Source organism: Aquarana catesbeiana, linkage group LG02, assembly GCF_042186555.1.
Source record: "Aquarana catesbeiana isolate 2022-GZ linkage group LG02, ASM4218655v1, whole genome shotgun sequence".
Taxonomy (NCBI): Eukaryota; Metazoa; Chordata; class Amphibia; order Anura; family Ranidae; genus Aquarana; species Aquarana catesbeiana.
The window spans coordinates 625,511,489-625,527,891 of record NC_133325.1 but is presented as its reverse complement, the minus strand read 5'-3'; the positions used below and the strand labels follow the sequence as shown (position 1 = coordinate 625,527,891).

General features: G+C 40.4%; 1 protein-coding gene across 3 annotated transcripts in view; it reads right to left on the bottom strand.

Moving 5' to 3' along the window:
- Positions 1-5,299: 5,299 nt before the first annotated feature.
- The window catches only part of LOC141128836 (arylsulfatase D-like), a 96,294-nt gene continuing 85,190 nt past the window's right edge, over positions 5,300-16,403 (bottom strand). For 2 of the 3 annotated variants that reach the window (XM_073616389.1, XM_073616390.1), the window contains 2 exons: positions 14,650-14,771; positions 5,300-6,389 (listed from right to left, as the gene is read on the bottom strand). In XM_073616389.1, the coding sequence (XP_073472490.1) occupies positions 6,019-6,389; positions 14,650-14,771 (493 nt within the window). In that variant the 3' untranslated portion in view covers positions 5,300-6,018. The remainder of the gene's footprint in view (positions 6,390-14,649; positions 14,772-16,403) is intronic. The other variant, XM_073616391.1, reaches the window with a different exon arrangement.

Genomic DNA, 16,403 nt, shown 5'->3' with positions numbered 1-16,403 from the left:
CATTGGCTGAGAGCGCTGATCAGGAGTCGGTCGGATGCTGGTTATCCAGCGTGCAAATCCGACAGAAGCCGGCCAACTGACCGACATACACACGGTCCGAATGTCTGCGGGTTTTTTTTTAACCGCCCGTTGTCTCCCGACATTTGGCTCTTGTGTGTGGAGCTCAGGGGTGTAATCAATAACCCTTGTGGGGGTGCTAACCTCAATAAATGACGCTTGTATAGCTTTCCATGATAAACACTATACAAAAGAGTTCCATAAAAACTTCAATAAATAAAATGTATTTAAAAAAAACAACCCAAAAAAGAGAACTGGACTGATTCACTTTTTGGACTGGATGCTTTTTACCTAGGAATAAGACAGTTTTAAATGTTTATGGATGCACCTTATCCAGATTTCAGGAATATTATCTACTTGACCTCTGGAAGATTTACCCCCCTTCATCACCAGGCCATTTTTTGCGATACGGCACTGCGTTATTTTAACTGACAATTGCACGGTCATGCAATGCTGTACCCAATCACCATTGTGTTTTTTTACTTTTTTTTTAATGCTATAAACAAAAGAAAATATTTTTTTTACTTTCTACTATAAAACATTTCTAATAAAAAATTTTAAAAAATCAAATTTCTTCATAAATTTATGTATTCTGCTACATATTTTTGGTAAATAAAATCCCAATAAAGCGTATATTGATTGATTTGTGCAAAACTACAAACTATGGGATATACTGTATACTGGAGTTTTTTTTATACTAGCAATGGTGGCAATTAGGGACTTATAATGGGACTGCGATATTGCGGTGGACAGGCTGATACTAACTGACACTTTCTGGGAACCAGTGACACTAATACAGTGAACAGTGCTAAAAATATGCATTGTCACTGTACTAACGACACTGGCTGGGAAGGCGTTAAACATCTAGGGCATGGGTAGGCAACCTTAAAGAGGTGGACATCTACCTGAACAACATGGTAGAAGTCAAAGATCACCAGTACAGTGTCCCCCAGTGTCGCCTCCTTCACACCTGATTTAAAACTATAATTGTCATACTACCATGTCTCAATCCACTGCATTGCATGGCAATCATGGGTTTAAATTAGGTGAGGAGGAGGAAACTTATCGCCTCCTCACCACCTGCCAAATACACTTGGATCGCTTTTCAGAGGAGAAGCAGTGCCTGCTGCACTTGTGAATGAGCCCTTAGTTGCATTCGGCAGCGGCACCCTTAGGGCTTGTGCACATATAAAGTTGGGGGGTTGTAAAACCATGCAGTTGAGTTTACCGCCCCCAAGCACTACCCCCTTTAGCTGCTGAGGCAGAACTGGACAGATCTTAATGACTTTGGGGACAACACCGAACAAAAATAAAATCTAGAAGCTGATTGGTTAGTATGCACAGCTGCACCGAAGTGTGCACCAGTTTATTAAATCTTCCCCAAGGTGTTCCTCTTTACTCTCCCATTTACGGTTCATAATAAAGTGTATATGTACAGTATATAACAAAATAGTTAGAGATGGACTGCACTAGCGGAAATGGGATACAGTTATACTGAAACAGATTTTTTAGTGACCTCATTAGTTATGTAATACACAAAGTTACTAATGGACAGTTTTCACCAGCTTTGTCCTAGGCATGTCACCCACCCAATATGTCATCATCTGTTTTACCTTCTTCCTCCTTAATTGGCCCCTTTTGTCTTTTTTGTAGCCCCTCCAGGAACAACCACGTATAGAGTCTAAATACCCCTATTCACCATATGTGCACACTGCAGTTAACACTAAATATGATCATCTCAGGAAATCATCCATTTAAATAAATGACTAGTCAAAACACAGTTTATGTTGTTTTTTATTAAATTTTTCTATGTACAGTATTTTGTTCAAATTTCATTATCCTCATCATGTGGACACAAGTTGCTATAAATCACACCAATCCTATAGGCCACATATGGGCAAGAGAAGGTAGGCCTGGACCTCTAACACCATTTCTACTTTTTATTTTTTTAGGGTGTAAACATTCATGTACCTATTGCTTGATGTTTTGCTATACTACTGTGTGTACCTACTAAAAACATTTTGTGTATTTGTATTAGGTATATAACTCACTCTTGCTTATATCAGTTACAATGTACAGAGCAGCAGAAGGTGGCAGGGTTGATTTATTTTGCAAAGTGAATGTAAATGATAAGGCAGAACCTGTGTTCACCTTAAATGCCAATCACGTGGGGAAATGCAGGAAAAAAAAGTTTTTTTTTGATAGGGAGTAAGTTGCTGGAGGAGAACACATTTTATTTACTAAACCTGGCCATACACTGATTGAAATTTGGCCAGTTCAGCAAGGTCCAGACAAAGTTTGATTGGTGTGAGTCCATCCCTGCTCGATAAAAGTCGAAGGTTTGAAAAATTTCCGTCTATGGGACATAAAATTTTCCTTCATCAGTGTCTGCAACCAATCAGCTGCAGCTGCTGATAAGTGTATTCTGACAGTGGCGGGTGCCGCTGTCAGAATACAAATTCTGTGCAGGAAGGGATTCCCCGATCCACCTTGTTTGTTTGTTTGTGCATGGAGAAATCGTGAGCATGTATGGCTAGTTTAAGTGAACTATTATTTTGCTACATATTTTGCTACACAGAGTGTTGCTTTAATAAATCAACCCTGATTAAAGTATATCTGAGCCCTTACTTTGTAGAACAACCAATTTAGTTTAAAATATAAATGAAACGCAAAACATTTGTACATACATAAAAAAATGTATAAATACCTTTTTTCCCCCTTTTTTATAAGTAATCACATACCCTCTTTTCTCATCTTTATAAGGAGCTCAGAGAGCGAGGGGTGTAGAAACAGCAGTACACTGAACTTCCCAGTGAATGGCTGTTGGGGGAGGGGCGTCAGCATAATGGGCCGTACACACGATCAGATTTTCCGACAACAAAAACCTTGGATTTTTTTCCGAAGGATGTTGGCTCAAACTTGTCTTGCATACACACGGTCACACAAATGTTGTCGGAAATTCCGAACGTCAAGAACGCGGTGACGTACAAGACGTACGACGAGCCGAGAAAAATGAAGTTCAGTAGCCAGTGTGGCTCTTCTGCTTGATTCCGAGCATGCGTGGAACTTTGTGCGTCGGAATTGTGTACACACGATCGGAATTTCCGACAACAAGTCTTGTTGTCGGAAAATTTGAGAACCTGCTCGCAAACATTTGTTGGTGGAAATTCCGACAACAAATGTTCTATGGAGCATACACACGGTCAGACTTTCCGACGACAAGCTCACATCCAACCTTTGTTGTCGGAAAATCCTATCGTGTGTACGGCCCATAAGTCTAATCATTGGAGGAGAGTAAGCTGAGTTTCCAGCACAACTAAAAAACCATAATGTGCTCTCATGCCTAACATTTTAATGGGATAATGTAAAGACTGGAAAGAACACCAGATACAGTATTTCACACAAGGGAAGCAATGCAAAAAGAACAGAACAGTTTGTCATACAAGTACTTGGTACATCAGGCACATTTTAGGAATATGATATGTTGGGTTAGCATATTCTTTAATCTTTAAAAAATCCTTATTATTATTAATATTAATAGTAACAACAGTAGAAAAATGACCAGCACCTTATTATAATGGCGTAATGAAGTGACACCACAAAGTGGTAAATCCAAAAACTAAAATGTAATACAATGCAGCTTAAAAACTCTTAGATTTGGTGATTGCATTTGTTTCCTTTTTTTAGGTCTTTTCCCATGATTTCACCTATATCCAGCCAGTAGCGCACTTTCTGTCTTAGGGTGTCTGAATTCTGGATGAAGTAGTAAAGCAGACACCTTTGGACAGCAGCATTGTCAGTCTGGGGGGGTGGAATTAGAGTAGCAGATTTAGATGGACTTGACTAGAAAATTTAAGCTGAGCTCCACCTAACACTTTATAAGCAATTTAAGAAAACAGCAAACTGTTTTTTTTTCTCCTTTTGGGATAAAGGTTTTACATAAATGAATAAAAGCTGATCTTCGTAAGTACCTATGTCAGTGTTAAATGATTTGTCTCAACCCTCCAACCCTAGTTTTACTGGACAGCTTGGTCTGTTTAAGGAAGTTGAAAAATTACTTTCAGGATCACCAGGTGAAAAATAAGGAAAAAAGTCTAAAACAAGAGTTGGTGAGCTGCAAATAAATACATTTTTGTGTTTTGGTGTTTTAGTTTAAAGTGGTTGTAAAGGCTGAAGGTTTTTTTACCTTCATGCATTCTATGCATGAAGGTAAAAACCTTCAGTATGCAGCTCTCCCCCAATACTTACCTAAGCCCGATCTCAATCCAGCGATGTGCACAAGACCCAAGGCTCTCCCGGGTCTCTCCCTCCTGATTGGCTGAGATGCAGCAGCCATTGGTTCCTGCTGCTGTCAGTCACAGCCAGTGAGGCGGGAGCAGGCACGCACGAGTGCCCCCAAAGCAAGTGGCTTGCTATAGAGGCACTCGGCAAGGGGGAGGGGCGCCGGTGGAGGGACCCAAAAAGAAGAGGATTGGGGCTGCTCTGTGCAAAACCACTGCACAGAGCAGGTAAGTATGACGTTTGTTATTTTTTTAAAATAAAAATGTTTTCTTTACAATCACTTTAATCTTTCTAAACTGGTGTAATCCATTATTTGCAGTTGTTTTTTAAAAAGGTACACTTTACAACCTACATTTTTTTTTTCCTAGAAAATTATTTATCACCCCCAAACATTATATATTTTTTAGCAGAGGCCCTAGAGCAGGGATATGCAATTAGCAGACCTCCAGCTGTTGCAGAACTACAAATCCCATGAGGCATAGCAAGACTGAGAGCCACAAGCATGACGCCCAGAGGCATCATGGGACTTGTAGTTTTGCAACAGCTATAGGTCCGCTAATTGCATATCCCTGCCCTAGAGAATAAAATGGTGGGTGTGGAAATTTTTTTATGTCATGCCGTATTTGCGCAGCAGTTTTTCAAATGTAATTTTTTTTGGAAAAAAATACACTTTAGTGACTTTTAATCCACAAAAACATATAAAAGATGATGTTACACCCAGTAAATAGATACCCATCGTGTCATGCTTTAAAATTGCGCACACTCGTGGAACACTGTCAACAACGGTACTCTCCATGGGTGTCATTTTTTAAGCCTTTACAGGTTACCAGTTTAGAGTTACACAGGAGGTCTGGAGCAAGAATGATTGCTCCCGGTATTACGTTTGCATTGATACCCAACATGTGTGGTGTTTACATATGTGCGCGAGGACGGGGGGGGGGGGGGGGCAGGGGGACAGGGGAGCTTTACATTTTTTTAAATAATTTCTTTTAATTAATTAAAAAAAGAAAATGTACGCCATGTTATTTCTCTCTTTTATTGCTATCAGAAGGGATGACAACATCCCTTCTGATAGCATGGGTCATGACAGGTCCTCTTTATGGAGAGATCTGGGGTCTATTAGACCCCAGATCTCCCCACTGCCTTCCAAAGCATCTAATCAAACCAAGATTGGTTTGATCAGATGCTTATTCAAGCCGGTAATGACTTGTTTACATGAGACAGAAACCGGAAGTGACAAAATCCTTGTTGCTTCGGTTTCTGATATCACACAGTTGAAGGAACAACATCAATTCCTCTCATTGTGTTCCAGGAACGGGTTTCCACCAGTCACATCCTTACTGGGCGATTGCACGGGAGAGCCCAGTAAAGGAGGTGGGGATGGAAGGGTGGTAGGACCCCCCTTCCCCTGCCTGGAAAAGTAATCCAGCAGCTTCTTAGACACTAGGATCACTTTTACATTGGAGGGAATTGCTGACCCTAAAAAATGATATCTCACTCATTGCTGCAGCTGTACCGGTACATTGTTGGACTGCAAGTGGTTAAATCATTTTGAGACCCCATTTGTGGTCCTATCCCTTATGATATACAGTATATCTAGTGCACATGATGGGTATCTTGATGTCAGTAACATTAAAATGATGTGTAGAGGCCAGTTTTAATAACTGAGCTGCAAACCTATTAGAGGATGTCTGTCCCATTATTATCTGCCTTATTACACCAACAAAAGGGAAATATTCCACAGCATGGCTGTAACCACGGCTTCCAGAGATTATTGTAGAAGGATAACTGATGAGGAACCACACTGATGGTCTTCTTGTGTTCTTCTATAGCAGCCTCTATTTTGGTAATAACCTCTTTATAGTAAGGGTTGGTATGAGACTGAAGAGGCTTGGATTCGGAAGGATCAGCAGATAAATCAAATAACAGAGGGGGACTGTGGTGAATGACATCCTTTCCTTCACAACCACAGAGTAAATTATCATAGCAACCTACGGCATCTTCTGGATGAAAAGCAGGAGTTATAAAGTGTACTTTCCAGGTAGTGCTACCTAAGGATAAAAAGAAAAATAATTACTAACATTGTCTAGAACAGAGTTATCAAAGTTTTTATAAAGCCCAGCAAGATTGTTACAACTGGTTGGATTTTAGAAAAAAAGAAAAATGTGGTCACTCAAAAGAATACTTGCCATTTAATAGTTAAAAGAAAATACTAAATGTCTGGCTACCATGCCAGTCCTCTGGCTTCAGTATAGTATTTGTTGATTCACTATCTGCCCTTCTCAGTCTGATAGATACAGTGCCTTGAAAAAGTATTCATATCCGTTGAAATTTTCCACATTTTGTCATGCTACAATCAAAAATGTACGGTAAATGTATTTTATTGGGATTTGATGTGATAGACCAACACAAAGTGGCACATAATTGTGAAGTGGAAGGAAAATGATAAATGGTTTTCAAAATTTTTTACAAATAAATATCTGAAAAGTGTGGCGTGCATTTGTATTCAGCCCCCCTGAGTCAATACTTTGTAGAACCAGCTTTCACTGCAATTACAGCTGCAAGTCTTGTTGGGTATGTCTCTACCTGCTTTACACATCTAGAGAGTGACATTTTTGCCTATTTTTCTTTCCACAATAGCTCAAGCTGTGTCAGAATGGATGGATAGTGTCTGTGAACAGCAATTTTCAAGTCTTGCAACAGATTCTCAATTGGATTTACAGTGCCTTGCAAAAGTATTCATCCCCTTGGCTTTTTACCTATTTTGTTACATTATAGCCTTTAGTTCAATGTTTTTTTTAATCTGAATTATATGTGATGGGTCAGAACACAATAGTCTAAGTTGGTGAAGTAAAATTAGAAAAATATATACATAAAACTATGTTTCAGAAATAAAAAACTGATAATTGGCATGTGCGTATATATTCACCCCCTTTGTTATGAAGCCCATAAAAAGCCCAATTACCTTCAGAAGTCACATAATTAGTAAAATGATGTCCACCTGTTTGCAATCTAAGTGTCACATGATCTGTCATTACATATACACATCTTTTTGAAAGGCCCCAGAGGCTGCAACACCTAAGCAAGAGGTACCACTAACCAAACACTGCCATGAAGACCAAGGAACTCTCCAAACAAGTAAGGGACAATGTTGTTGAGAAGTACAAGTCAGGGTTAGGTTATAAAAAAATATCAAAATCTTTGATGATCCCTAGGAACACCATCAAATCTATCATAACCAAATGGAAAGAACATGGCACAACAGCAAACCTGCCAAGAGACGGCCGTACAGCAAAACTCAAGGACCGGGCAAGGAGGGCATTAATCAGAGAGGCAGCACAGAGACCTAAGGTAACCCTGGAGGAGCTGCAGAGTTCTACAGCAGAGACTGGAGTATCTGTACATAGGACGACTTTAAGCCGTAAGCTCCATAGAGTTGGGCTTTATGGCAGAGTGGCCAGAAGAAAGCCATTACTTTCAGCAAAAAACAAAACGGCACATTTTGAGTTTGCGAAAAGGCATGTGGGAGACTCCCAATGTGTATGGAGGAACAAAACATGAGAAATGCCAAGGTGGGTGAATACTTTTGCAAGACACTGTATATATATATATATATATATATATATATATATATATATATATATATATATATATATATATATTTATATATTATATTGAGTGAGCATTATCAACCTAGCACAGAAGAGTGATTGAAATATTAAAATCATGTCTTTAAAAGAAAATTAATGCAGTCACTTAATCTAGCTACTAAGATGCAATATGCTGATTTTTTTTTTATTGGGTTTAAATCAACTTTAAAGCGTTTGTTAACCCCCCAAAAAATATATAGATTTTGGTCCCTTAAAGCAGATTACAAAGCACAGTGCTTGTGCTATGTAATCTGCCCCCCTCTAAACTGTAAAAAAAAAACCCTGAACCTGGCATTTCCTCTATGGCCTCTCTAAACAGGCCACGATAACCAGGGTTGCTCCTCCCTGATCACCGTGGTCAAAGTGCCTCCTTCCGTAATAGGCTGCCCGGCTCTCTGCTTTTCTCCCCCCCCCCCACCCCCTCCTTCCTCCCTGTCATCTCCCTCTCTGTCTGTCTCTGGCCTGGTCCCACCCCCCCGCCGCTATTATTGTAAATATAAAATCTTAAATGTGTCACTATCAGCCTCTCTATTAGAGGCTGGCATAGCACACTGTGTATGTTGTATTTAAAAATGAGCGCTGTAAATACTGAATTTCAGCTATCTTCAGGCCGGTCACGTGACTCGCGGCCGCTTTCCAGCTCCGATACACGGCTTCTGCGGAGGAGACGAGCGGTCACGTGATCTCCCCGGCTGGCGTCAGAGGGAGATCATGGCCTCTCCCACAGAAGACATTCATCGGAGCTGGAAAATGACTGTGAGTGATGTGACCGGCCTGAAGAAAGCTGAAATTCATTATTTACGCTGAAAAAAAAAAAGGGAAAGGGACTTAGTCCTCTTCCATTTAGGCTGAGCGGATCAGAGGTAGTCAAGTGTAAACGGATAGTGTAGTCTGTTTACTCCCAGCCACCCATAGAGCAAAGTGGGCTCTGTCTATGTCCACTGCATAATCTTAGCGGACATGAATGTGTCATTTAACCGCTTTGCTCCAATCAGCAGGGAATTTGTGAGCTGATAACCTACTGATCAACATGGAATCTGCCCCGTGTGAAAGGGACCTTAGACTTAATGCAAATGGCCGTACAGGGACTGTGCAGTGTGCAGAGCTTGTGTAATCACTCTCCAGGGTCTCGCAGCTGCCATGTACACCTGCCCAATGAGATGAATTAGAAGATGCAGCACTTATGCACCAGGGGGTGTGTAATGCACCCACACACACATAGACATACTGTATGCTCTGAACAGGTCCCAGGAGAATGATTAGGCAGCCTTGTCATGCTGTATGGCCACTGCACGGCCATGTGCATGCAACCTAAGTATGCAGATAAAATTAGGTTTTTTTTTTTTTTGCTATATGCCTGTTCTGGGTTTGTGGCTTAGAAAATGCTAAAGAGAGGAGAACAGCAACTAACATTTTTAGAAGTAGTCAGTAAAGGCAGCCTATCTGTTTCTCTTGTGAAATGTCATCTTTCATTGATAAATGCACTGTGATTTCTGTGGGTGGCCATCAGTTTCGGAGGTGACCATAGTGTTTTTTTGTTCTAGTGGAAGGAAGAGGGTCCTGCCGTGGGTGGGGGTGGTGATAAATTTGAAGTTAGGGAAGGTAGAAGTGTGGTGGATTCTCGGTTTGGGTGGTTTTGGCTGCAGCTGGTTACCAATCTAAAAGCTGGTACACACGGGCCGGCTATTGGCCGGTATCATCTGCTTTAAAAGAAATCAGCCGACATTTGGCCAGTGTGTACAGCAGACTGTCTGACAGAAGTCAGCCTAACATTCGGCTTTTGTCAAACAGGCATGCTGGAAAACCAGCAGCCGATTGGCATCGGTCCCCTGTCAGAAAACAATAGCATAGCGAGAAGTACAGCGAGCATCTCAGTTCTTTTTTTGTTCAGCCCAACGGACTGAACACAAAATACTTACAATGTGCATCAGGCATAAAGGAGGACTGTGGGTGGCTGTCAGTTTTTCTTACAGTGACTTAAATTAGTTGAAAGTCAAAGGGGCGGTGGCAGTTATCAGTCTAGGCCAACAAAGACAGTACAGCTGATTCACTGAAGGATTATAGAATTTTCACATAGTAGATAGGGATAGGCCGAACACCCCCCCCCCGTTCGGTTCGCACCAGAACATCTCAAACAGGCAAAAAGTTCTAGCGAACATGCAAACTATATTAAAGTCTGTGGGACACGAACATGAAAAATCAAAAGTCCTCATTTTAAAGGCTTATATGCAAGTTATTGCCATAAAAAGTGTATGGGGACCCGGGTACTGCCCCAGGGGACATTTGGGAAAAAATGGACAGACGGATCTGAGCGAGCCGATCGTGTGAAAGGGGCCTTATAGTGCAACCTTTGATTACAGAAAAAACACTTCAAATCAAATTAGTGGTTGATTCAGAAAATGTTCTTAATGCATTGTTTTGTATGATATATATATAGCAGGGACATACTGAATGTTTGGCAGAATTCTGGCCAAAGAGTCCATTAATCCTCAGGTGTTTTAATGTGTATTAACACTTGTGCAAATTTAATAGCTTAATTAAATTTTCCATTTATTCAATTAATTAGATTGAAATTTAAAGATTTGCCATTGTTTTTAATGCTGTTAGTTCACATGTGTTAGACAAATTTATTCTTTAATCTGTCCATTTGCATTATAAGGGACTTTGGAGGTTTGGAGGCCAATGTATGAAAATACACATGTTCCAGGCAATAAAAAAAGCATTAAAATGAAGATGAATAAATCTGAGGCCAGCCTAACAGAAAAAGCTGTTGAAACCGCTAAATATGACCATTTGCAGTGCCTTGAAAAAGTATTCATACCCATTGAAATCTTTCAGATTTTGTCATGTTACAACCAAAAACATAAATGTATTTTATTGGAATTTTATGTGATAGACCAACACAAAGTCGCACATAATTGTGAAGTGGAAGAAAAATGATAAATGTTTTTCAATTCTTTAAAAAAAAAATATATATATAAAAAGTGTGGCTTGCATTTATATTCAGCCCCCTTTATTCTGATACCCCTAACTAAAATCTAGTGGAACCAGCTGCCTTCAGAAGTTGCCTAATTAGTAAATAGAGTCCGCCTGTGTGTAATTTCATCTCAGTATAAATACAGCTGTTCTTTGAAGCCCTCAGAGGTTTGTTAGAGAACCTTAGTGAACAAACAACATCATGAAGGCCAAGGAACACACCAGACAGGTCAGGGATAAAGTTGTGGAGAAGTTTAAAGCAGGGATAGGCTATTCAAAAATATCCCAAGCTTTGAACATCTCACGGAGCACTGTTCAATTAATCACCCGAAAATGGAAAGAGTATGGCACAACTGCAAACCTACAAAGACATGGCCGTCCACCTACCAACTGACAGGTCAGGCAAGGAGAGCAGCTCAGGTGGGAGAATCTGTCCACAGGATAACTATTAGTAGTGCACGCCACAAATCTGGCCTTTATGGAAGAGTGGCAAGAAGAAAACCATTGTTGAAAGAAAGCCATAAGAAGTCCTGTTTGCAGTTTGCGAGAAGCCATGTGGGGGGCAGCAAACATGTGAAAGAATGTGCTCTGGTCGGATGAGACCGAAATTGAAATTTTTGGCCTAAAAGCAAAACATTATGTGTGGCGGAAAACTAACACTGCACATTACCTTGAACACACCATCCCCACTGTGAAACATGGTGGTGGCAGCATCATGTTGTAGGGATGCTTTTCTTCAGCAGGGACAGGGAAGCTGGTCAGAGTTAATGGGAAGATGGATGGAGCCAAACACAGGGCAATCTTAGAAAAAGACCTGTTAGAGTCTGCAGAAGACTTGAGACTGGGGCAGAAGTTTACCTTCCATCAGGATAACGACTCTAAATATACAACCAGAGCTACAATGGAATGATTTAGATCAAAGCATATTCATGTGTTAGAATAGCCCAGTCAAAGTCCAGACCTAAATCCAATTGAGAATCTGTTGCAAGACTTGAAAATTGCTGTTCACAGACACTCTCCATCCAATCTAACAAAGCTTGAGCTATATTGTGCAAAGAAAAAGGCAAAAATTTCCATCTCTAGATGTGCAAAGCTGGTAGAGACATCCCAAAAAAGACTTGCAGCTGTAATTGCAGTGATAGGTGGTTCTACAAAGTATTGACAAGGGGGCTGAATACAAATACATGCCACTTTTCACATATTTATTTGTAAAAAAATTGAAAACAATTTATTATTTTCCTTCCACTTCACAATTATGTGCTACTTTCTGTTGGTCTATCACATAAAATCCCAATAAAATACATTTACATTTTTGATTGTAGCATGACAAAGTATGGAAAACTTCAAGGGGTATGAATACTTTTTCAAGGCACTGTAAGCTAAAAATAAATAAACATTTAAACATGTCTACATATTTCTTGACAGTTAAAATTTTATTAGCAGTTGTATCTCCCACAAACTTCGTCATCATTACAATACTGCTTAGAAAGGGCCTGCAGCTAGCTCCCATGTGATTATTTCTTCCTACAGTTTTGTTTTCTGCTTAGTCCCCTGTGTACTATTTTATAATCAAAGGGCTTTTAAGCCGCTGGAAAATTCTGTTTGCTATTACTTCATAAAGCGGTCAAAACAAACAGATCTGTAAAATACTATGGTACCATGATCTCACTTACTGTGGTATCTTTCTAATTAGAGACTAAAAACATCCAAAAATCCATTTCTGATGGAGGAACAGCTGTGGGAACCATGCTCAGTATAGATGCAGTATCCACATTTTGGTTGGGAACTGTATCAACATTAAATGGAAACCACATTGTAATGATCATTTCAACAGAGTATGAAAAAAACACATGTGTATGTAAGAAGAGTGCAATTGTTATGAAAAACAGCACACAGGAAAAGTGATTTATTTGCTTAAATGTGTGCGTTAAAATAGTAAAAACAACATACAAAAATCTAGTTTACTAGTACTTCTCTGGAATTCATTATTTAATGAGCAGGGGTCATTGGTGCCTAGTTGTCAGGCATCAGTGTTTGTGACTATAAACTCTTTTACTAATTTGCATGCTAAAAAAATCTAAAGGCTCAATTTTTTTTTACCTTCCTTCCATATTATGCAGGAAGGTAAAATACCTTCTCTGTGCAGCAGCCCCCCCCCATTCCCTCATAATACTTACCTGAGCCCCATCATGATCCAGCGATGTGCACAAAAGCCTCAGCTCTCTGGGGACGCTCCCTCCTCATTAGCCAATGGCTCCAGCTGCTATCAATTACAGCCAATGAGGAGAAAGAGGGGCAGGGCTAAACCATGGCTCTGTTTGTGAATGGACATGCAGAGCCCTGGTTCGGGAACAAATCTGCTTGAATGCCCCAATTGCAAGCTGCTTGCTATGGGGGCACTCAGTAGGGGGGAGGGGCCAGGAGCGCCGGCAGGGGACCAGAGATGAGGAAGATGCGGGCTGCTCTGTGCAAAACCACTGCACAGAGCAGATGAGTATGACATGTTTGTTATAAAAAAAGAAAGCATTTAATATCACTAACATTTATTTTACCAACATGTGGCTATTTTATTTAGAACCCTAAAAAACTGTTTATCTTAATTGTATATAGTACAGGACACAGGACTTGTGTTCATCGATCATGGTTTATATGGAGGCTACCTTTAGGTGATGATCAACTGATCATCACATGATCAACTGTGACCAATCACAACTGATAACAGCGTGAACCAGGAAGTGCCGGTAAATGGCTTTCCTCAGTTCACGCTGAAGGGAGAACCGATCGGCGGCTCTCTTGTCAGAGGGGGGTGCGCACTGATAATCAGCACATTGATTATCAGCGCAGCCCCCATCAGAGGTGCCCACCACAATGCCAATCAGTGCCCATCAGCTGCCAGTCAGTGCCCACCTAAATCGCCAGTGCCCATCAAAGTGCCAATTAGTGCCCATCAGTAATGCCTGTCAGTAGCCTTCACAGATGCCCATCAGTAATGCCTGTCAGTACCTCCTCATCAGTGCCCATCCATGCCGCCTATCAGTGCCCATCAGTGCCCATCAGTGCCGTTTGTAAGTACCACCTATTAGTGCCCATCAGTGCTGTCTGTTATTGCCCATCAGTGCCGCCTATCAGTGCCCATCAGTGCTGCATATCAGTGTCCATCAGTGCTGCATATCAGTGTCCATCAGTGCTGCATATCAGTGCCGACTATCAGTGCCCATCAATTCTACATATTAGTGCCTCCTCATCAGTGCCCATCAGTGAAGGAGAAAACAAAATTTTATAACAGAAACAAAGAAAAACTTTTTTTTTCCAAAATTTTGATCTTTTTTCATTTGTTTAGCAAAAAAAATAAAAACCCCAGTGGTGATCAAATACCACCAAAAGAAAGCTCTATTTGTGGGAAGAAAATGCAAAAAATTTAGTTTGGCTACAGTGTTGCATGACTGCGCAATTGTCATTCAAAGTGTTACAGTGCTGAAAGCTGAAAATTGTCCTGGGCAGTGCCCTGTATTGAAGTGGTTAACAAAGTTTAATCACTACCTTAATCAGCCACAGAACCTGTGTAATTCATATGTGGTCAGGTTTAAAAGGATGAGGTAGCAATCCAGCTGCACAATTGTGAAATATAAGTTGACTGCCACATTTCTTTCCAGCAATTCTTAGGTAAAAACAAAAGTTTACTTACTTTCTTTCTGGTACCATCGCACGGCATGTAAATGATTTCCACAGTAGTGAAATAGAAACTCATGTTCGGAATGGTTGACTTTCTTCAAAAGCAATGGAAATATGTCCCGACCATCAATAATTCTAATATAATGGAGAATAAGTAAATGAAAGAGAAACATTTTCTAAAGCTAAACTATATCTTACAATTACATTTTGTGTTTAGAATTAACCCCTTAACATCTATGCAGCTTAGATTTGTGTCCATAACTATGTGTTCCCATACCAGGGCGTTAATTAATTTGCAAATGTATGCGTTCATATCCACTGTATACTGTATACCTAAAATGATTGGGCTGCTTCTAAAAAACATAGTCCTGGTATAGGTGCTGGTAGTAGAACACATTGCCTATCAGCTGGAGATCACTGATTAATAATAAGCAGAATAGCAGAAAAGCAAACTTTGTTCAGCTGTGTGCAATACGGTCAAGGTGAGATACGGGTAGATTATCATATTGTGCCAAATGACTGTGTAGAAATCCGGGACAAGTAAAAAAAGTTATTATTTAACAGGAAAGGCTTCATTTAGACGGGTATGCAATTATGTGCCTTTATATGTGTTTATAGGACACATCTAAATGCATAAAAATGCATGTAATGAGTTGAAATTGTATACTACACACTGTATGCTTACTTGCATTCAGTTTAGCTGCATTTAGGGCCGTTCACACCTAACTAAATACTGAATCACACAGGAACAAGGGCGATTCAGTGCAATGTGATTTTCAGCCCATTCATTTGGATGGGCTGAAATCGCACTGGATTGCACCTAAAGTAGTGCATGCACTACTTTTATAAACTGCATTGCAACCAGATCACTACTGTACTGTGGTATCATGCGATCCGGTGCAGGCAAACACACTGCATTTGCGATCTGTGTTTGGGGTGCTGTTAGGAATACATTGACACCTGCAGCAGATCACACAAATAGAGCTTTCTTTTGGTGGTATTTGATCACCTCTGCATTTCTTCAATGTTGCTCTATAAAACAAAAGGACCGACAATTTTGAAAAAAAAAAATGAAATTTTTTACTCTCTGCTATAAAACATACCCCAAAAAAATAAAAAAATCAAATGTCTTCATAAATTTAGGCCAATATATATTGCGCAAAAGTTATAGCGTCTACAAACTATGGGATGTATTTATGGAATTTTTATTTATTTATTTTTTAGTAGTAATGGCGGCAATCAGTGACTTATAGCGGGACTGTGATATTGCGGTGGACAAATCGGACACTAACTGACACTTTTGACACTTTTTGGGGACCAGTGACACTAATACAGTGATCAGTGCTAAAAATATGCACTGTCACTGTACTAATGACACTGGCTGGGAAGGGGTTAACATCAGGGGCGGTCAGAGGGTTAACTGTGTGCCTAGCCAGTGTTTGAGTACTGAGTGGGAGGTGCTTTTACTAGGGGAATGCATTGATCCATGTTCCCGCTTTCCCTACCGACAGAACGCCAATCTGCCTTGTTTGCATAGGCAAATCACCATTCTGCCTCTGTGCTCAATGATCGCCGGGTGCCAGTGGACATCAAGTCCGTGGTACCCGAAGATCAGCTTCCGCTGTGTATAATCAGAGGCGTCGCGCATGCGTGCCCCAGACCCAGAAGGGCAGGATCACGTACTAGATATGTGATCCCGCGCAGCAGAGCCTCCTTGCCACCGTATATGTAAGTTATACAGTCGGCAAACGGTTAATGAATGGTTAT